Source organism: Bombus affinis, chromosome 17 (assembly GCF_024516045.1).
Source record: "Bombus affinis isolate iyBomAffi1 chromosome 17, iyBomAffi1.2, whole genome shotgun sequence".
Taxonomy (NCBI): Eukaryota; Metazoa; Arthropoda; class Insecta; order Hymenoptera; family Apidae; genus Bombus; species Bombus affinis.
In genome coordinates, this window is record NC_066360.1 from 4803382 (window position 1) to 4826977 (window position 23596).

The 23596-nt window shown below is 32.8% G+C and overlaps 1 protein-coding gene and 3 long non-coding RNA genes across 12 annotated transcripts in view; 3 read left to right on the forward strand and 1 right to left on the reverse strand.

Moving 5' to 3' along the window:
* The window catches only part of LOC126926123 (trafficking kinesin-binding protein milt), a 96855-nt gene that overhangs the window by 31582 nt on the left and 41677 nt on the right, over nucleotides 1–23596 (reverse strand). The window contains exons 1-2 of one of the 5 annotated variants that reach the window (XM_050742233.1): nucleotides 18840–19038; nucleotides 7829–8972 (exon numbers count right to left, since the gene is read on the reverse strand). The exons of 1 other annotated variant lie outside the window; for it this stretch is intronic. In XM_050742233.1, coding sequence (XP_050598190.1) covers nucleotides 7829–8831 — 1003 coding nt within the window. In that variant the 5' untranslated portion in view covers nucleotides 8832–8972; nucleotides 18840–19038. Of the gene's footprint in view, nucleotides 1–7828; nucleotides 8988–18774; nucleotides 19039–23596 lie in introns of those variants that run through there. 3 more of the 5 variants (XM_050742231.1, XM_050742230.1, XM_050742232.1) reach the window with 3 other exon arrangements.
* LOC126926127 (uncharacterized) lies at nucleotides 32–2861 on the forward strand. 3 transcript variants are annotated; one of them, XR_007714297.1, is made up of 4 exons: nucleotides 32–183; nucleotides 278–824; nucleotides 1155–1436; nucleotides 1598–2861. It is a non-coding gene; the product is annotated as an uncharacterized LOC126926127 (long non-coding RNA). The 3 variants fall into 3 exon arrangements; XR_007714296.1 differs by having other exon boundaries at nucleotides 278–483; nucleotides 545–1436; XR_007714295.1 differs by having other exon boundaries at nucleotides 278–1436.
* LOC126926137 (uncharacterized) lies at nucleotides 6033–23474 on the forward strand. The gene is made up of 2 exons (XR_007714309.1): nucleotides 6033–7408; nucleotides 23236–23474. It is a non-coding gene; the product is annotated as an uncharacterized LOC126926137 (long non-coding RNA).
* LOC126926130 (uncharacterized) lies at nucleotides 21572–22949 on the forward strand. 3 transcript variants are annotated; one of them, XR_007714303.1, is made up of 3 exons: nucleotides 21572–21738; nucleotides 21862–22053; nucleotides 22381–22949. It is a non-coding gene; the product is annotated as an uncharacterized LOC126926130 (long non-coding RNA). The 3 variants fall into 3 exon arrangements; XR_007714302.1 differs by having other exon boundaries at nucleotides 21888–22053; XR_007714301.1 differs by lacking the exon at nucleotides 21572–21738 and having other exon boundaries at nucleotides 21797–22053.

The following is a 23596-nucleotide window of genomic DNA, read 5'->3' on the forward strand; positions in this document are numbered from 1 at the left end:
AATTCCTAGGGAAATAATTCGACGTAAGTATTAGATGGATCTGGTTTTTGTAAAGCAATTGAGGTAAAGCAATTACTTGACAATTTGTTTGGTATCTCCGATCCTTTTCAAATTCCCATATATTGAAAAGCTTCTTAAAAGTTCAAATATTATTTAAAAAAAGTATCACAAACAATTCTAATTGTAAGTACTTTTAATTTTATATCGAAACTAAATTTAAACCTAACCTAAAATAGGCTACTACTAAAATATTAGTTTGTTATTTGTTATTTCATAGATATACAAAATTTTGCCCAACACTGCCTACCAGTAACAGCAGCAATGCGATTATCGGATTTTCTAAATCCATGACCTAAGTTCATTTATTACGGAGTTGTCTCGCAACTTTCCGATAAGCGTTGACTTGTTAAAACGAAACTATATTTCCTACGATCTTTGTGACTGCATTTAATTCATCTACAATATTTCGTCATTTTTCAATATGTTAGTTCATATGTTCACATATCACACATATAATAGATATATTACAATACTTTGATTACAGAAGGAGAAGCAACTAAAAACTACTAACAGACCTCAGAAGCAAGGTCAAACTGGTTTGTTATATATAATAGAAATAGAATACTGTTTTTATGAGTATATATTATATGTATTACTTAGTGCTTTCACTATCACCGTTTAAGGAAAAAGTCACTGTTCACAGCTCAACATTCAAAATTTTTAAATTTTACATAATGTGACATATTTTTACATATATAGTAATAAAAGCTGCCAAGTAGACAACGCGATTCTTAGAATCGCACACATATGTGTAACGCTGAGCTGTGAGTAGATTGCTTCTTACTACAAACCACTTGTCACACATATCTAGATATGTAAGGTATTGTATTGTTACCTATTTAACACACACGATACTACTAAGACAAAGTCAATATACGAGTTTCGACGACGGACTCAATAAGGACGGAAACCTCCATGTTTACATTTTTCTGTCGACCGTTCGAGAGATTTGCGAGTGTTGTGTTACAGTGTCTCATGTTAGACGTGTGGCTATTTGCACAAAATTTGATATTCTATGTGTTCCAAACAATTTTATGTACAATCTTTGTCAATCGAGAAGAAAAGTTTAAAATAAGTGAAACAATGTGTTGCAGTGTCGGATTAATGATAATTTGGCGTTGTTATAACAAATAGAAATGGTATCTTAAACGAAAATAAATAAGATTTATCCTAAAGAAAATTGAAACACAATATACGTAACATACGGTCACGAACGAGAATATTGGCACACTGTTACAGGGTGAATAATTTTTTTTAAATTGGATCAAACGATTTGAGCCTTTTTGAGAAGTTAGGAGGATTAGTTTACCAGATGATGTGGCAAAAGATCTTTGAAAAAATTGCAGTTGATCGGAATCGCAAAGGAAATAGTGAAGGTAATTTCTTACAACATTTTATCTGAATTTCTAAGGAAAATTTGTGTATAGTATAAACATGTAGTGTATCACATGTGTGACGCGTGGTAGCGAGAAGGTAATAAGCAATAGTAACATAGATCTAACAATAATCGTTACAAAGTAAATAATATGTTAATTAGGCTGTATGGAGGAGTTCAACAGCTGCGATGATGGAAATTTGGAGAATGGGAATGTAAGTTTGGAGGAGATTACAAAAGACATATTTAAGACATATTTAACGTCATGGTGAAGAGTATAATGAAATATGGGGGACAGAAGAAAAAAGAGAAATAGAAGCAGTACAAGAAAGGTATCTAAGAGCAGTATTAGTGACTGGAGAGGTGCACACCTACAGTAGGATATTTAGACAAGAAACGAAGACGGAGAAAATACTTCTGGGGTCAGGAGAAAGGTACATAAAATATGGAGATATGAAGAAGAGATTAGAAGATCAGAAAACTCACTACTTGAGGAGTGCAGAAGGGTCATTGATAGGGAAAAATGAAATAACATGAGCCATAGAATGGCAAGAGAGAGATTTAAAGGAAAATAGGAACGAGCAGATGGGAAATGGAAAACAGAAATAATCTTTCGTTTATTACATATACATGTAAGTGTGATTTAAACTATATCATGTTTAATCTCATTTTAATCAGAAGAATGTCGCAAATTCGTGGGTATAAGATTAAATTCGAGAAAATCGAAAATAAACAAGTTCCATCATCGTCTCACGGATAATTAGTGATTTTTCATAGACCATTGAATACAATAGATCAGGTTACGCTACTCAACGTCGAGCTCCGTGCTGTGTTGAAGCGAACAACATTAGAACCGATGACGGCCTATCAATTAGGAAGAAAGAAAGTATGTACCTACGAAAGGAAGGGAAAGTCAAGAAGATAAAGATAACAAAGTTAGGTTCGGATTAGGGAACGAGTGGAGGATGAGTAAACTCCGGATGAGGAGAAGAAGGAATGCGGTATATATGGGAAGGGGGAGGGAATAGGAGAACACGTTATAGCGCAATGTGAATATACAACAATGGGTGAACGAACAGAGATTCTTATCGAATAAGAGGCTAATGGAATAGGATGGATGAAGAAGGTGACGGATAAAAGAGGATGAGTAAATGAATCCCAACAGGGAACAGGAGTCTATAGTACATTTTGGTCAACATCGAGCGAAAAGTATAATATGATTCTATGGTCCCTGTAGATCATTTTACTACACGCGGATTATAGATTACATCGCAGTAAGGGAAGACGACGTAATGTTGAAGACAAGAAGCGTGTTAGGCGTTTGGAATTTTTTTTACTATTGTTCATTCTGGTCCTTAATTACTTCGCTTTGTTGTAATAAATACTGAAATAAAATGTATTACTACGACGTAGTATAACCTACAAACCGATTTATCTCGAAATGTGCTAAATGTGCTCTAGACCTGTATTACAGCTTGGTATTCAAATATTGGAGATATAAAGATGTTTACTGATGCAAACTGAATGAGACATAAAATGGAATTATGTAGGATATTTAGGATGCAATTACACATAATAATATGCAAAAGCGATTCAATGTATCCCGGGAGGGTTTTGAAATGAAAAATAAGCGTAATGTAAAATGGAAATAAGTAGAGCTTCCTTATTCAGAACACAGCATTTTCCAGTAACGAATGACTTTTCCCTTTCAAATATGTACATATTTTATTATTGCCCGTACAAAATGTATTCTTTCCCTTATTCGATCGAATGGATTTTGATTATAAGAACTTACTACGAAAGCAATATCGTTCCATCTGTCGAGACAATATACGACACATTTAAAAACCTCAAAGCTGCCGTAGGTACAACAGAATTGGTAAATGTACATGATGCTGGGAAAATCACAATCGCAAATATTAAAAAACGAAAACATGATACTGATTTCAATTATTTGAAGCACATAGATCCTTCGAGTGCTGGCAACGGTAGGATAACCTTAAATATACTGATGCAATGAGATGGTTTCGTTACGATAAAGACGATAATAGCGATGATTTTATACAAACGGAGACAGCAAACGAAAGTGTCTTCTCATACCGATGCATTCGTGGTATTCGAAAAGGAGCTTCGAACGTTCGAAGTAGAAAAAGAACGTGGAAAAAATTAGTAAGGTTATATAATAAATATAATAAAATATAATAATATAAAATATACTAAATATAATAAGAGGTAATAAGGATCCATAAAGATTCAATTGATCCTAATTTGTATTTGAATAAGTGAAATTTCATATGAGAAAAATAATTGTTCCATTATCCAAATACTTCATGATTCGAACAGTTTCGTCTTTCTGTTCGTTCGGATAAGGAAGGTTCCTACTTTGTAATTATCAACAAATGGCTATTCAATTTCAAAGTTTTAGTGGACCAGATGTTCAACACACTAAATAAATACTACTACTACTACTACTACTACTATTATTACTAGTACTATTATATTACAGTACCTGAGTAATATCAATTCTGAAAAGAGATGGATAGACATCTGGAATATAATTTTTTGAATTTCTTAACTATAGTCCGATAACGATTAAAAAAGAAAGCGTGGAACAAATAATTTTTTCGTAATGTTTCTGTGAACTGACTGAACGTGATAAATAACAAATGATTACTGATAAAAATTATGTATATCATCGTTTTTACAATTAGTCAGTTGATTAATCTTTTGTTGCCATAGTATTACAAGATTTAGACGTTTCTCCAACTGCAATCAATTACCAAACTTAATGGGACAAGTAATCCGTCCAGTTTATTAATTTCAGCATTTGCCGCAGCGAGCGTTGCACGATTTGATAAGTAGAAGATAAGAAACGTCAAAGAAATCTCTTATCCTTTCAAAGTCACTTTCAAATTCTTCGAACTGAATTCTTAATTTCGTATTATAAAAAATTATTAATTTCGTATTTTCCTAATAACTTTTCTCGCATTTCCAACGATTTCGTGTTTACTTTAAATTTCCTATTGGAACAAAACTCGCTTATTTTCCAATGCAGTATTTTTCGAAAGATCAGATCCGCGATTGGAAATTTTTCTACCCTAATTGCGACAGAATATTTTCATTTCCTGTATATGTCAATTATATCTAATCACATATTTATGAAATACTAAGCTTGTAATGGGCGAAAGTATAACGCAAGAAAAATAATAAAATACAAAAAAAAAAAAAAAAAAAAAGGAAGAAATTTTATTCCAAGTCAAACCGACAACCTTCGATTAACATTCTTTTAACGATACATAATTAGCTTTTAATCAGAAGAAATTTCTTTTCAAGTTTCTCCTGGACTATGTTAATTTCGTTATCGATGATCTGTACAAAGTGACACTCGTATCTGGAGGGATCTTGAATATCGCTTGATACATCCTCTGTTTCACTGATCGTACTCGATCAACGAATTCCGAACAGAGAAATTAAAGCGGCGACGAAACGAAGGCAAATGAAAGTAGACCGTCATCGATTTAAAAACGACAAGATCGAAATCGCGCTTCCTTTCTTCGTGCATTCGATACATGAAAGTAACGTGACTTCCTCAGTCGTTAAGAAAGAAAACTTTCGCGATACGAATATCGGTCTGCTTGTTCCTAAAAGGAATCTGTTTTGAATGGTATATAAACCGTATAAGCGTATATGGTTACTGACATTGTCCAAATGTTATTCTTTGAAACAGAATAACATCTTTTACAATTCAACCAGACGACTTGTTTTTTTTTAGGAAGGGGGGATTTTATTAATATAAAGAGAAGATTGGTACTGCAAGTATATATTTTTTAAATATGCTTGCATTAATATTCGAAGTCTTCCCATCAAATTAGAAACAATTTTCTTTTTTAATTCGATTTATAATTAAAAAATCAAGAAATTTGTAGACGTGCTTATCGCTGGATAAAACGGTTCTAGGTTTGATAATGACAAATATCAATTTCATAATTTCGTATTGTACGAGGGAAAAAAGAAAGAAAGGAAGAGAAAAGAAAGAGAAGAAAAATGTAATCACATGGCAAATAATGAAGATTGTAAAGAATAAAATTGCTGCAGTTTGACTCATCTATGACGTTGTAATTAACATGCACCTTATCAAGTGCGAAAAGATATTCGGATATTTTTCAGAGAGTGAAGTGTATTTATATAAAGAATGGCAAATCTAAAATTAAACTAAACTACCATTAAGAGACATTCAGAAAGCCATCGTTCTATATATATAATGCTATCTTTTACATTTCGCATTCGTCCCCGTCACTTTTTCGTATTTAGAGAGATATCTCTATAGCCGAGCTATTAATATCCAATTTCGTAAATGGCGAGATCGACTAATCGATATTATAAAGCGGAGCTTCCTCGTCTACGGGTCGTGACCCCATGTGGGGTCGTGTAACAGAATTATGGGGCGGGGGAAATTTTTGCAACTGCTACACACCAGAGAAATAAAAATGTCAATGCCCTGTCAGCAAAGGACGAAGAAGAATTTACCATGTTATTAATCGACATGAGTATAAAACAGAATTTTCAACAATTTTTAAAATGATCTTGAACACGCTTATGATATTTTATATTACATATGTAATAATGTGATTCAACAACTCTGTTTAAATAATATCTGATGCTAAGTAAATTGGTCAAATGTATTAGTATTCAGTCATACTATCACAATAATTTACAATACTAATAATGTGCTGCAAATATATTATTAATATTAATGCAACTATTCAAATTTGTTAACGTTCGACAAAGTTATTTGAATAATATCTGATGCAATTAGTATTTACCTACACTATAACAAAATCCTATTAATAATATTAATGTACTAGTATTATTAGTAGTGTTAATACCATTAATTAAATTTGTTAATGTTCAGAAAGTATATTTGAAATAATGTCTGATATTAAGATCTAGATTCCTCAAGGCAATTAGTATTCACCTATACTGTAAAAAAAATCTATTAACAATACTAATGCTATCTCTCAAATATATTAGTAATGTTAATGCTATTATTCAAATCTGTCTCAGATTCAACAACTCTACTTGAATTATATCTGATACTATACAAAACCCTTAACTATATTAATATTCAGCTATACTATCACAAAAATCTATATAGTTTATATACTAATAATATTCGCCAAATATATTAGTAATAGTAATACTATCACTCAATTTTTTTAACGTTAAGCAGCTCTATTCGAATAATATCTAATAATAAAGCAGATGCTTCAAATCTACTAGTTTGTATTCAGTCATACTATTACAAAAATCTATAATAGTAGTAATATCCTTCAAATATATTAGTATTCAACGTTATTATTATTATTCAAATTTGTTAATAATCTGAATATTAAATTCTCGCCTCAATTATGTAATAAAAATTGTAAATGAGTAATTAATAATGACATGAAAAAATGGCGTCTTTATTATCGACGGTTGTAAAATGAAAATATCGATTAACTCTGAGAAACATTGAACATACTCTGTTATATCAAATATTCAGCATTTGATTCTTTATGCAAAAATAAACAAGCACATTTGTTTCAACGATATGCAAATTTAATTCTGCTCTAATAGCTGATAATAAATGATACAATTATAAATGTAACAAAGAATTGTTTCAAATTAAACTTCTCTAATTTATTCTCGATTAATGTTCTATTTGTACAGGGTGGACAATATATAACTGACCAATTTCAAAGTCCTGCCATTCCGAGACGATGCATCATCTCCTGTTCCGCTTGAACGATCGTATCATAGACGTACGACAAAATAATCATCCAGCATTACACAATTCGAGAGCGGTGAAAAATTGTCAAAACACTTTATCAAAGTAATTCGTCGATAACGATGACCTCACGCAAATTACTCTGCCGGTATCTTCCGGTCATCAAAGATCGCCTGATTCTATTGCAGTGGGTTCCTTCTTACGAGGTTATCTCAAAAGTAAAGCGCATGTCGATAAACGAAAGCCAATCGAGCAGCTAAAAGATGCTATTCGAGAAGCGATAGCGAACATAACTTTCGAAACGTGCGAAGATGTAACGAAAAATACGACTGACAGGGCTGACTTTGTACAGCGTCCGAAGGCAAACATCTTTCTCATATCATGATTCCATACATGATTTCCAAATATTAATAAATGACTCGTATTAAAAAATACTGTTGTTTTTTTCTTCGTCTAAAAGTTATCGACAGTGAGGATCAGTCGGTCATATATCGTCCGCCCTACATATCTATCTTATGTACCTTCTTATGTACAAAACTGTGGCTGCGTAACATTCTCTCGACATAAAATGGGTTGGCAAATGGGAAAAGTTTAAGAAGCGCTGTCATAAACCATTCATATCCTACCTCGATTAAGGAGCAATGTTCTGATAACTCTGATATATATCTTGCCGTATTTCGTTTTGGCAACGTGAAACAGAAAGTCTGACACGATTCCATCGCCTTCGTGTATATCGGTCTCCGCCAAAACCTCTTTCAGCGCCTCCACCCGTTCTTCCGGCGTACTTTCGTCGTACGACGACAATTTGTTCTCCAGGCATTCGACCACGCTGAAGTCTTCCCAGAACTCGGGCGGATCAGTTTCGGGCTTCCTGGAAGATTCGGTATCCAGGAAACCAGAGATGTCCAACCCTGCGTAAGACACGTCCAATGCCAAATTCGCGAATGTGGGAGTTTGGGCTAAAGGGGAACTGGCTTGCAATTTCCACTGATGATTCTCACGATCTCTCGACTTGCAGCGACTTTGCGACTCGCCTGACCCTATGGAACTCGCTCGGTTGTTAGTCCGAGAAAGTTCCTTCGAGTCCGCGAAAAAATATTCATTCATTTTCTGCGAATTGCTTGCTTCCGGTCGCCAGAAGTATTTTTCCTTTAAATCTGCCGACAGATTTTCGTTTATCCCCAATAACAGCTGCCTGTCCTCGCTGCTTTTCGACGAGACCGCTTTCAAATTCCAAACGGCCTGTAAATCACGATGTTCCGCGACGTTTCCCGTTGTTTTCCACGCAAGATTTCCTGCTTCGCCGTCGATACATTCCGAGCAACTTTCGCTGCTCCTTGGAAGAAAACCATCGTGAGAAACTTGAATTGTCTGCCAAGACGAGTCTTTCTGGGAATCCGTCTCCGCCGCGCTCTGGGAATACTTTGCTGGCTCACCGATTCTTCCTCGCACGCCAACTCCCGACAAATTTTCAACCGGCTCTCGATCCAACACATTTTGAACTGTGTCAATCGTTCTCGAAGAATGGCCTACCTTCCTTTGACATTGATAGCTTGCTTCTGCACATGAAGCACCGTCTAACTTACGCTCAAATTTCCCAGACACTCGCGGATCGTGCTCGTTGCTCATGTCCCATAATCGGATTTTCGATCTTAAGAAGATCGAAATTTACGTACCGCTGTTCATGAGATCACGTTATCCCAACACTATCTTTCCATTTGTCTCTTTCTCGTCAACACAGCTTCGCCTCGTTGGTTCATTTATTTAATTCTGCACTCTACAACACTGTTACGAATGATGTTCGAATCGTATGACGAATTTTCGTGAATTAATGCCAATGGTAATTTCGAGAGTGCGCTACAAGAAGCAGTTAGGTTTTAAGGATTGCTGTTTTATGCTGGCATATGCTTGGGTGGACGTGAAATGTGTGACGTTGACAAGAGCATGGAAAAAAACTAATGAACTGCCTTGACGGCACCACACAGGGCGAAATGGAAGATAATATTACGACAGATGTAGAATATGCACACAATACCGAGAATATAACGGCAATAATGGCATTTCTCAACACTTTGAAATATTTGAGGCGATAGAAACATAATTGAGATGATCGAAGGCACAAAGGGCACTTCATCGAATTGAATCTGCTCAAAAAGTTGTGTGATTTAGCAATTAAATTTTTGATCGAATCATATTTAATTTCATTATTTGTATTGCTATTATTATAATTTATATTCTTCTTTTTAATAAGTAGGATAAACATGAATTTGCGAAGATGAACATCCTTCTATTTAATTTCGTTATTTGTACCGATATTATTACAATTTATATTCTTTTTTTAAATACATAGAACAAAGATGGACATGCTTTTCTTTAATTTCATTATTTGTATTGCTATTATTAATATCTATGTATTTTGAAACACATACATAAAGATGAATATCAAGAAGGTAACTCTTTTATTATCCGAAAACCTTTGTCCCCAACAATTCAGATAACCGAGATTCTACTCGAATTAATTTTTACAAACATTGAATATCTTAATTGGATTCTTGCTGACACAAGATCATTAAACCTAATGGCAGATATATTTTGACTCAATGAAGATTATAATACAGCAATGGGAAAGAAAGTGGAGACGAACAGCGTCCTCTCACATTGAAAACATCAGTGACTCGTTCTTCCAAAAATACGACATAACCCCCTCACTACTCAGAAGAGACCAAGTCGCTATTACTCGCATCTGAATAGACGACACAAAAGTCTCCCACTTGCATCGATTGACAAAGGACGCAGCTCCCGTTGAAGAATGCGGAGAATGCAATGTACCAGTCGTTTTATTTTATCCTGCCTGGAGTGGTATAACACACGTCGTTCATAAACTGAAACCGTGTATTAGAGACAATGGTAACAAAGAAAAAATCAACGATCTGTAAAGACCCATTAAAGAAAGCAAGATAGTTAACGTGATACTTTAAGCATATCTGCCTTCTTCGCTAATAATCTTGCAGTAATGCAACGTTAAATTTATATATATAAAATTTTATGAAATTAAAATTACCATACCAGACTGGTCCTTTGTCATTTGAAATATGGCCCCCTTATGTATGTTTCTATAGATTTGTTTATGAAACTATATATTATAAAGAGAGATAACTTAAAAGTTAAATTAACACCTAAGCTATTTTATAATCTGATTGGCTAATGTGTTATTAGAAACGCGTCTCCTATTGGGCGATCAGATCGCCCCCTGTTGGTTGATACAAATGGTAATTGCGTAGCCACAGTCTCAATGGCAACGTACTCTACGGCGAGCGTTTATACAGCAGGTCGCCACACATAATTAAAGATTAATTATGGTTAAAGAAAAAATTAAATGAAGAATATACAATAAAATTTCCTCATATGACGCTTCACTTCTGAGAAAATCGAGTTTGAAAAGTTGCCAAGTATACTTTAACTTGGTTAAGACTAGGTGTGAGTAAACAGTCAGCACGAGGTTATTATACACGTGAAAATAAACAAAAAATGTTGAATAATATTTTCCCGTTTAAGGCATCATTTTCAAGGAACTAAAGTTTGATGGAAATAATGTTTAATTACGAACTGGTTTGATACAGACGCATGAAACATCTTCAAATGTATTTTTCTCAAAAGATAAAAAGAAAAAAAAAACGAAGCGCATTATGAAAAAAATCTATTCTGTACTTTTTGCTTATTTTCACATGAAGTTTAAGCTCCTGTCGATTGTTTACTCTTGTTCAGTCTGGAATTATTTAAATTTAAAAATACTTGTTAAATTTTCAAACTCGGTTTTCTCCAAAACGAAGCCTCGGATGGAAAAATGTTATATCAAATGTTCTCTTTTTTTTCACGTAGAATCGCCCCTTGCTCGGTTGTATTACGATTTCCACCTCACGTGTGTATAGAAAACAAGACTATAGTTTTGCAAATATATCGTTCTTATCGACCATGTCATGCTGCGTGACCTAACAACTAATACTATTATTTCGTACCTGTGCAAAATTACTTGGAACTAAAATACCTTGTGTTACCTATTTCATTGTTTTATCAAAATAAATAAAGCGTGCACGTATATCTCATCAAAAGATATTGATGTACAATTGAAAGCATATCACGGTGCTGTTTACAAAAATCATTTAGATCGTATCGATAAGAATATAAATACTCGGAACTTTCAATACGTGCGATTGACTAACTGATATCAGCTATATAAGTGCCGATAAACTGACCACATTGTTATGGACCAATTATGTATATCTCTACGATCAGAAATCATAATTGTCCATCATGAAATTAATGCTAATGTTAATAAGAAAATGTAACCATGAAACGACAGAATTTATACTTTATACTTAACATTTATTAATCAATTTCAATTTGACTAATATAGTTGGCTAGGGAACTGCCTTATCGATAGAGAACTAAAAGCAGAGCGGATGTTCAAAGCGTTCGCCATGAAATTCGCAAACATAGACACGTTTCATACAAAATATCAAACGTGTTTAAATATACCGAGATTATATTATTGTAATTAGTCTGTGAATTTTTATAGATCTATGGGAAACTTAGAGGTCTGAAAAGCAACTTCTTTTTATCGTTAATATCGAATATAAACATTTTTCTCTACTTTGGTGCACAAATGTGAGACGAACCTTCAATTTTATTTCCATAATTGTATTGTGTTCATTATATGAATTAATTGTATTGTATTGTATGTATTCATTACAATTGTATTCATTACATGAATTAATTGCAGTGTATTAATTGTATCCATTTTATTTCTATTGTATTCACAAATAAAAATTTGCATAAATATCCTCGGTCGAATTATGATAATATATTTTCAATGTACATATTTATGATACAAATTTACAGTATCAGATAAAATTAGACGGTATTAAACTAAAATGTGTTAATGTTAAACTAAATTACGTGTCAGTAACGTGCGTATTAACAATATAAGTTTGAATAATTTTCCTCCTGCACCCAAATTTCTATCCATCATTTTTTAAACCCGCTGTAGCTACAATAAATTACAGACGTCCGCATATTTTCTGGAATTTCATCAACGAGATAAGAGGTTGAAATCAAAAATAAAACATTGCATGATTGATGATCATTGCTTGGCAGCTAATAACGAGTAAAAATTAATCAAAAAATATAATATCACAGTTTTTTACGATGATCATCGATAGCAAATTTTACAATTAATTTTAATACGTCTCTTATACTTTTCTATGATCCTAAGAACGAGCGAACATCGACTGTTATAGCACAAAATTTCCGTGCACGCTGATTAAATTATATGCATTAATTAAATTGCTGGCAATAAATTGGTGTGAAAGAGCCGCACCATAGTTTCGAAAACAATAAACCATTATACGTATCGCATTTTCTTTTCCTATTCCATTTAGCTGACGAATTATTTCTATGAGAAAGCGTTGAACAATTCAAGAGGGGACGTGTCTAAAGAATTAGATGGTTTTTCTTTAACAAGGAAAGCTTAATTCATCGTCTAATTGATTGTTGCACAATCCTCTGAGAAAATCGGCTACAAGACTTGAGAAATTCCTTTTCCCTGATAAGTCGCGAATTCAGCCACGGACTAACTGGTTGCTTGCTTCACTCAGATTTACGCAGGCTGTCTCAACTGAATGAGATCACCCAGGTATCTGACTTATCTACGATTGTATGAAAAAAACCTCTCAGGGCAAAGTTAAATTATTTGCCGTTATGAATCTCGTTCATCACGTGAATTTAACGTAAAACTATCAGTATACATATCTTAGTAATTATATAGAATAATTACACTATATAGAACTATAGAAAAAGATAGATTTATAATTATAGATAAATATATATAATGTAATATAATTATAAATATTATATATATATAATTATATTTACTATTAAAAAAAATATAGCAAGAACTTACTAAGGCAGAGGTGGGATGAAGTAGACATTTTTGTTTCGCACAAGACATAACAAAAATTAAAAGACCATTCAACTTCTAATCGATAACACTGACAAGCTATCGTCAATGATCGTTTAAATGTTTACGTAGCTTATCTTTTGCTTCTTAATGAAAAGTATTTTGTGTCCCTCATAAATTATCCGTATTGTATGGGACGGTGTAATAAAAGAGAATAATAGTAATATGTTATTTGATTAATCCATTTCTCAATTTTTGTTAATGTAAAAATTTATATAAAGTTAGATGAACGAAAGACATAACAATGAATGTACAATTTTAAATGAAATGTTGAAACCGGTCATTTGAACGGGCCTGGTAAGGTTAGTGTTAATATTATCTCTAGACATCAAAATCATAATATTATGATCAAACTTACGTGAAACTTACTATATCTGTGTAACGAGCAAGAGTAATCATGAAATTGAAGAAGAAGAAATAAACCTTCGATAAAAAATATAGTATAATTCTGAAATTTAATCAGAATTAACGTAAATATATAATATTAGTTTATAGCGAAACTAAAAAATCAACGGTAAAACCTATAAGACTAAACAATATTAATTAACGTGAATAATAAATTCATAAACCTTTTTATTCTGTAAATATGCCAACGATATTGAAAATGTACGGAAAAATTGGAAGAGTATTAAACGAATGATACCGGGCACCTCATATGTTATATATCATTCTTCCATAAGCACCCGTTCCCATGTAGCATTGAAGAAATTCGTCGCTAATAACAATACTTTGCGAAAGACTTCGACGAAATAACAAAAATTGTATCTCTGATATACAAAGAATTTAATCCAATTCAGTAATATGTTACTGCTATCTTTGAAACAACAAGCACTTGAAATTGCACGCAATATAGCACATAGCAGGCGAACGCAAACAAAGAATTTGTGCTGTATTACGGCGATCGTGTCATAGTCAGGCCATCGGATAGATTAAACAAATAAATGTGTATTTCAGAAAACTTGTCATAGCCTCGGGAGAAGCTTTTACCAGAGAGCTTGATAAACGATGTTTTGCTATGGAATTAAAGATCAACGTAACATTTATTTTATATATATGACATGGCGTCTTTGACGAATATGGTTAGCGTGGATCTGTGACATTTTATTCGAAGAATATCGTCGATGTTGCGAACGTTGCATACAAAGAGTGTTTGGATATGTTTAGATAGTTGCTGTTAGGGTAATAAATCAATTAGGATACTGAAAGTGGACAATGTGCAATATTCACATAATTCATATAATATGTAATAAAAGAAGAACGACTTAACGAAAATATAAATGGGGTATACATGGTATAAATACAAGGAATAAAAGGAAGACATTACACATACACTTATTATAAAAATTAGGAAATACAATAATCCCCTGGAAATTACTGTATATTTGTTTTTATCTTCTGAAATATATTGAATGGAACTAAACATACCCATAAAGGGATAGCAGACCGTACACGAACATACAATAAGTTTTAACGTTATATATCTAAAACTAGGAGTGAAACTTGCTGGTGGTAATGTAACGAGGTTGGTTGCCGGGTTGGTAGCCCTGGTCCGCTAATACACATGAGAGAAACAACAACAAATTCGTGAATCGCGATATCTTACAAACGCGTATATCGCCATTTGCAAAGGAAAAAATGGCAACGCGACAATGACCTGAAACGTTGAATTAATGAAGGCATTTCTTTTGCAACAGAATGTTGATATAATTAAGTGGATAGGTAATCTCCTAACTAGAACCAAATTGAACATTTGTGGGATTGCACGTTAGACGTCAATTGGGAAATTAAATTATACTTAATTAGAAATAAAAGGTAGTTAACACAAAAAGCTACAAAATCATGATGTAATATACCGACTGGGGTTTACGTTCGATTAATTGAATTAATGCCACACAGATGGCATGCAATCATCAAACCCAAGGGTTGCCCAATGCCTTTCTACATTACTTTTTATTTAGGTTTTGTTAGAAATGGTTATATAATTCAAACAAGGCATGTTTCTTAACTTTTGTCGCTAGGTTTTATCTTGTTTTCCCGATATCAATATTAACTGCAGATGTTACAAGAGTATAATCGACAAACAACGATATTATAATTTCATGTATGGACTGCTCTCCCTTTATCGTATTTTTAATTCCAATCATTATCAATGTATCTAGGAAGATAAAAGATATACAGGAATTTCCAAGCAATGGTTACGTTTTTTTAATTTCTGCCAAGTGTACATACACGAGTAAAAAAAAGTCCTTAGACGCAAGGTCAGAGGCTGACAATAAACATCAAATTTTATATCGTTAATTCTACATGCATAACTGGTGCTACAAAATAAAAAAGATATCGTCGCCAGACGAATTTTCAATGTCTCTCTTTCAAATTATAACAAACGCACGTTGGGATGGTCTTGAGATGAACTCAAGATACCATTCATCAAACACGTGATTGGTTCTCATGCGGCAAAACACGAAAACCGAAATGCAGATCACGACAGTCCCCTCATTAAAGAATTAACAAATTAGCCAAAAAGTACAAGGAAGACTCAAGAAAAATATTGGCAGAAGTTATTATTGTTGAATAATAATTCGCGGTTGAACAGTCAAAAGACAGTATCTTAGCTTAGTGAATTTAGCACGCCCAAATGTCAATTTTTGCAAGAAATGAACGTTTATCCACGTCTGTCCAACTATTTGAGAATTTTCCATTGTCTACCCCCCAAGAAAAATTTTTAGAAATTTTCATTTAGCAATAAATCTAACATCTGCACCGCTAATTTTTTCATCGATTCTTAAGTGAGATACAATTGTCTTAAATCACTGAAAAAATTCATACTGCATTCATGTCAGATTTTTAAATATTTAATATTTTAAATATAAATAAAGATTTTTAAAGCTCATACGCTCCGACTTCTAATTTTTATAATACTTTGGTCTAATATTCGCAACGTAGAAAGTTATAAAGTGAATTTTCGAAACTAAAGTAATATTTATAGTTTTAATAATAATTATTTTAATTACAATAATTATTTGTGGTTTCGATAATAATTATTTTATTATAGCGAGAAGCATCACCGCATTTTCATACTTGTCGATAAGATTAAAACCAAACGAGAATTAATCGCAGAGTATTACTACACGCGCGAAATTGGTCGTCCGACTGTTGGCTGTTGCGAGTCACATGATAAAAATTGCATAGTTCCTTGAATATGGTCAATATTATCGGATTCATATACATATGCAATCCTCACATACATAATGCATCACCATTTTCACGGATCAAAATCAAGAAAGATAAATGTCGTTGGTCGTTGTAGCAGGTGTTCTTTAAATATATCGTACGCCATATTGAATCGGCCATTATGAATCTTCCAAATCTAAGTTCAAATTCGTTGCTAACAGTCGACAAAATCTCTGGGAACGATCCTTTAAACTATCAGACTGACGTAAAAGTTCGTACGTCGAAACGTATGAGTTGACACGTTAATGGATTTTCAGATCTTTAACCTCTCATGTCTCAGAAACTAATTGTCAGCTCCATTTGAAAATTTATTGTGGTAGATGTTTCACCATAAGGGATTATCGACACGAAATACAGTTCTAAAATTCGGGGGCACGAAATAGGTGACTTTTTGGGTCAGTTTTTGCAATACAGAAAAAAAAGGTTTTTCATCCCACGTTTTTCCTATATAGCTAATGTTTTAGATATGCTGAATCTAAATGAATGGAAACACCTTTTATTTAAATGTTATTAAACACGTGTTCATCAAATATAATTGACGTGAAAGCAAGAATTTTATTCTCACGATAAAACGTAATGACTTCTTATTACAATGACCATTAAAGTGTTCCTTACAAAAAAAAGTACTTAAACGCGGAAAATAATCGGAGCGCAAGAATAGCCGTTGATTAATGCAGGTTTGGATACGTTATATTTCTATTTAAGCTCTGAAATCACGAAAACGACCTCCATGTTCGCCAACCATTCACACAAATTATACGATCGTTAATTTTATTAAGAAATTATTCCATTGATTCAGAAAGAGTTAAGCAATAAAACATAATAAAATATCAATATAATGCAGTAACTAAGAGCTCATTCTAAGAATATAATATAGTGTAAGAAATTAGGAATAAGAAGGCAACAACCTCCTTGTAATAGGCTGTAATGGGCCTAAAGTACAGAAAAAATTACTATTGTTATATTCTTTTGACGATTAATTTGTTCGACGAATAGCCCGTAGTTTTCTTTTTACGATAATAAGGAATCGAAAAATTGTATTTAACTTTTATCACATTTACTTGCAAAATGAAATGATTCCCGTTAATTTCATTAACGTGGGTTAGTCACTGTTCTCAAATTGTTTGTACAATAACAACCACAATATGCACATCTCTATTAATTGCATACCAATATACATATAACAATTGTGTACATATTCGACATTAAACAATGAATCCAGAATAAATTCATATATTTCTGTCAAATTTTATACAACAAATAATTTTCAATTGCTATTAACAGCAAGGATCTTTGAAATCTATCACGTTATCAACGATATGTTTATAAAGATAAAACGATGTTATACAGTTATGTAATAACGATATGCAAAAGTTATATCACATTTGGATAATGTTAAATAACGAAAGATATAAAGCATTATTTTAACAGTACAAAACACGATAGAGTATCGTGAAGTTAGTATATAACCTGAAAAGCAGTACATATTTAAAATCTAATCGATGTGAGTTCCAATTTAATTTAACCCAATCCCATTATAACTAATGATATTCGTAAATATAAATGTATCTCATGCGAATCATTTAAATTTTTGTCGTGAAACTTGAAGAAAATATGTTATTCTTTAAACCTAACCTCACTTCATCCGAGTACGCATGCTTTGAAAGGCATATCTACATTTTCAAGTATCTTTTAATAATTATAAAATTAACTTTTAGAATGAATATCTTTACTGTTTTACAAAACATCAATTAATTTGCTATAAATAAGGTGCAAATTAATCTATCTCCATAATAAAGCAAAGAAATTATTTTCTAAGAATCATTTTAACCTAACCTAATCGAAAGGGCAGTAGATTTCCAAACATTCCAATCTATTAAACATTGACTAACTTTAAACTAACCAATTTAAATTAAAGAAATATTCTACAGTTTTACTTATCTCTCACACAAAGTATTAAATTAGAAATTCTAAGTAAGAATTTTATGACAAAGCATGTTTATTACGGAAACGTAACGTTTATTGTTCCGGTGTTCAATATTAGCAATCACTTTCTTAAAAGCAGTAAATGAATATATGATATGTAAATACTGCAGTAAGCTGCACTGCATTCAGATTAGTGTCAAGCTTCGCATACGAAACAATACATGAAACACATAATAAAATATTAGATCAAATTTTAATTCCGATTATATTGCGAAAATTATAAATGAGCGAACTGTCGAATTTTCACTGTGGCATTAATTCACGAGTAATAGCTACGAATCATTCATCGTGTGAATGAAATTTTCATCCAAGATTATATAAAACGTTATGCGTATGTACATCGTAGAGAGTTAGGAAAAAGCTATGCGTGTAGATGATGAAAAATATGTGAAATAAAAGTTCACCATAGCACCACTTCACTTATAATTGCCACATCTTAAGATTTAGTTCACTGCACTAGGCCACTTTTCTTTGATAAACACTAACTGATAGGAATACGTCAGCTTGCCAAAAGATTAGACGAGTTCTTTTACATACAATATCGACGGAAAATAGACGCGCACAACGTCCTTCCAACGTGGAGGACGAGCGGCGACTAAAGTACATCATATAGAATTTCCAGCAGCACTGCCGGGTCGAGCGCTCTGATTGGTCGAGCACTCTTCCGGGCGGCTCTTACGATTGGATATCCGACAAAAGAGCGCCTAATTGCATGTGACTTGTTATCACGGAGACGTAAAACGATATTTTAAATAAAGAACAAATGTATTTAGAAGTACCTATTCAAAGTATTTTCGTTGTAAATATCCTTTTAGCAAAATTAATGTATCACGCGAATCAAATTGCAAAACAAAATATTAGTATATAGAGTATTTTCATAATAATAACTGGAACAGGCTATAACTCCGTCGCAAGTGAAGATAGAGAAAAGTCGTAGAGAAAAAGTTTGCACTGTTTAACACGCTCTATCATACTACCGTGCTAGTTTTTCTCGCATATACACCGGTTGCAGTTGCGAAGCGTGTTGCACACTTTTTTCAAACGAGTCTCTGTAATTTTTTATAAACCATTCGATGCATTCTTAATATTCAGAAAGTATTAACGTACTTGGATCGATGAACGATACAAATTTGAAAGATATCTCAATTCTAATTCCACCAAATTTGATATATCAAAAATAAGTCCATTTCTCCACCCAAGTACCTCGATACTTTTTTGCAGAGAATGAAACAACACATCGAATGATGTATAAAAAAAATATGTTCCATTGAGAAAAAAAAATAGAGATGACCTTGAAATCTTTGATACGCCTCGCTTCCACAAACACGTGTAATTTTTCCTAATAAAAATTTGTTCTATCTTCTACGTTTCAACGCTATAGCTTGTTCTAATTCTTAGAAACACCTAATAAGCTGTGTAATATATCTGAGTAATATACTACTCTCATATATCTAAATAGAGATATTTGAGTGATCGCAAAGAACGTATAAAACTTGTAAAAAGTTAATTTGATAAAAGTATTTAGATAACGATTTATGAATAAGATTGAGATACAAACTTATTGATAAAACTGCACGTATAATGCTAGAAAACACAAGACCATAATTCTTTGTGTACATCTGTGATAATGAATTATTCATTACGCTTTAAATCGCTCATAATCTTATGATATAAATAACTATTTACCATTGTATATGAATTATTAAATATGTACCTACATCGACTCTTTTCGCTCAAATGTGTTATACGTATGTATTTCTGGGAAACGGCAGTCTTAGTAAATGAAAGGAATTAAAATAATCTTTAATTTTGAAATATAGCGAAGCAAAGATTAAATATAGAAATGAAGCAAGCTACAAAATTCGTAAAGCTGAGAGATAAGCTGAGAGGGGGTTCGAACATCGCACATTTCCCGATAAACACGTGAAACAGCGAATTCTTTAAATAATTCGGCCGTACGTACGAAAGCAAAACTAGCGAAAATAAGATGCTCAAGGGGAGAAATCAATCGCTAATGACGACGTCCAAGGAGCATTATCGAGCAAATTAACGATAACGAGCGAACGATAAAGATAGAATTTTATCGATGAAATTGCTAGCTTATCGATGAAAAAAAAATACGCTAACTAACAATAAGTTCTAAACATGATTTACGAAGACGATAAACAATCTGCAATTTCCTGTGCGAAATTCGAGGGCGAAATATTTGAGGATTAATAGTTGACGCACAGTTCCCTCGTCGTAAGCTCTTCTTAGCGCTGCAAGAGAATTCCGAGAAAAATAGCGCGCACAATTTTACTTTCTCAGGTCTTTTTCAGTTAAAAACCCATTGTTACGTAGCTCTTGAAAAGTGCTGCTTTAAAAGATGCTACGTATCTCATTTTCTTCGTACATTGTCCGTAGGACGGTCAATTTCTTAAAAAAAGAAAATCGCCATCATCGTGCGACATCGGTAAGCCCCATAAACAGAGTGGTCCAGCTGTAACTTCATCATCTGTAACATGTCGCTTGTTTTTCATGATATTTAAAAATTATTTCACGTACATGTAGAATGATTTCGAAGGGAACATAACTTGCAGCGACTAAATTTTTGGTAGATGAATGCGTAAAAGACATACGAAGGTCACCGATGCTTTTTTCTATGGGATCACGTGTGTTCTTAAAACGCTGGTCGATCCAGCTGAACATCAAAAAGTACTATTTATAAGTAAAAGTAGTATTTATGTCGAAAAACTATCTTATTTGTTAGGTACTATTATTATTTATTTACTATTATTTAATATATATTATACTATTATATTATATTTATTTAGCATTGTATTATTTATTAGTTCAGTAGATATTTTTACTTTAATTTGTCATACTTAACGTATGACAGACAAAGATAGTCTCTCCTTGCCAAATCTTCACAAATTAAATTTTAATTGTCTGCTATTTTTAAAATTGATATTTTTTCCATATAACAATATATATCGTATAAGATAAAATACTATAAATGTACTAAATACTACGCAATATTATACCTAATATGGAACTATAATGGTATTTTTAAAAATCTCCCAAACAAATATCTCTCGAACGCTTACAGATGATCTCAACCAATCGCTTTGTTATCGTACGCGTTGTGGTTCATCGGTCGAGCGAACGTATAATGTCGTAGCATGATCGTTTTACCTTGTCGGTGTTCGAAAACTTTCAATGCTGTGTAAATTTGACGTGTTTCTTCTTTTTTTCCTTTTCGTATTTCTTATTATTTTACCATACTTATTTGTGCTTCTCGTTGCTGCTCACATACGAACTGAAGTAAGTATAAGCTGAACATCGTGTTTCCAACTTCGTGTAATTCCAAATATGGCCACCCAGTAGCGGTGCAATTACGCAATATTCCATATTTGCATCGCTTTCTTTCTAAGTTATTTTATTTAGAGGAACATCAGGATGCTCTCTTGCAGCATTAGGAAAAATCAACAAGAAAGAAAGTCATGAGAAGAAGGTGGCTCGAGCCATAAAAATCAGTGGAGAAAAGAAAATGGGGTATCTGAAAGCAGCAAACTACTTTCAAGTGGGCAAGAAGCTGCTGTACTGCAGTCCAGTTTGATACTTGCATTTACGACTACTGTAAGCATCTATTTCTTAACGTGTTTCTTTTAAAATGTGATTTTATTACCAAAAAAGAATAAAGTAGGGCGAGAATAAAACTATTCTTTGTTTGTTTTCCATGAAAATGTAGTACCTTGTGTCAATATCACATCTTTGGGTACATGTTCCATATTAGATATAATTTCTGTCTTTTTTAAGGTTAGTTCGAGAGAAAAACTTGTTTATAGCGTTATGAGTATAAAGTAACCTTAAAATGAACGTAAATATACGAATAACCGTAGGAAGCTTTCTTTGTTGTGATTTCTTTCCCACGAATAACATTCGAAATACGATATGGTATTGCAGGTTTGACTAATTTACTTTTTTATCGGGGACGACAAGATGGATCGATTGCTGCAGGGCTTCTTAAACTATGAGTCGTAATCCTATATAGGATCGTGTAACAGAGTTACGAGGTCGTGAAACTTTCATAACTATCACACATCGGTGAACTAAAAAATGTCAATCATCTGTCACAGAAGATCAAGTGATTAATCGACATAAGTATACAACAGTATTCTTTAAAAAAATAGTTTGAATGTATTTTTGCTTGGAATAAACACAGAACTTCCAATAATTTATAAAATGTCCTTAAACACACACTCATGATTATTTTATGCTAGGTATCTACTGCAGAAGGACAACATCATCGTTGACGATTGCAAAATGAAAATATAGATTAACTCTGAAAAACATTGAACGTACTCTGTTGTATCAGATATTCAACCAGAATTTAATTCTTTATGGAAAAATAAACAAGCACATCTGTTTCACCGATATGCAAATTTAATTCTGCTCTAATAGCTGATAATAAATGATACAATTATAAATGTAACAAAGAATTGTTTCAAATTAAACTTCTCTAATTTATTCTCGATTAATGTTTTATTTGTACAGGGTGGACAATATATAACTGACCAATTTCAAAGTCCAGCCATTCCGAAACGATGCATCATCTCCTGTTCCGCTATAACAATCGTATCATGGACGTATGAAAAAATAATCATCGAGCGTTACACAGTTCGAGAACGGGAAAAAATTGTCAAAACACTTTATCGAAATAATTCATCGATAATGATGATCACACGCAAATTACTCTGCCGGTATCTTCCGGTCATCAAAGATCGCCTGATTCTATTACAGCGGGTTTCTTGTTACGAGGTTATCTCAAAAGTAAAACGCATGTCGATAAACGAAAGCCAATCGAGCAGCTAAAAGATGCTATTCGAGAAGCGACAGCGAACATAACTTTCGAAACGTGCGAAGATGTAACGAAAAATACGGCTGACAGGGCTGACTTTGTACAGCGTCCGAAGACAAACATCTTTCTTATATCGTGATGTTATACATGATTTTCAGATATTAATAAATGACTCGTATTAAAAAAAACTGTTGTCTTTTAGTTCGTTTAGAAGTTATCGACAGTAAGAATCAGTCAGTTATATATCGTCCATTCTGTATATTTAAGTTATGTACCTTTTTATGTATATAAGTTGTCTTACCTCGACCTGTTATACTTAAT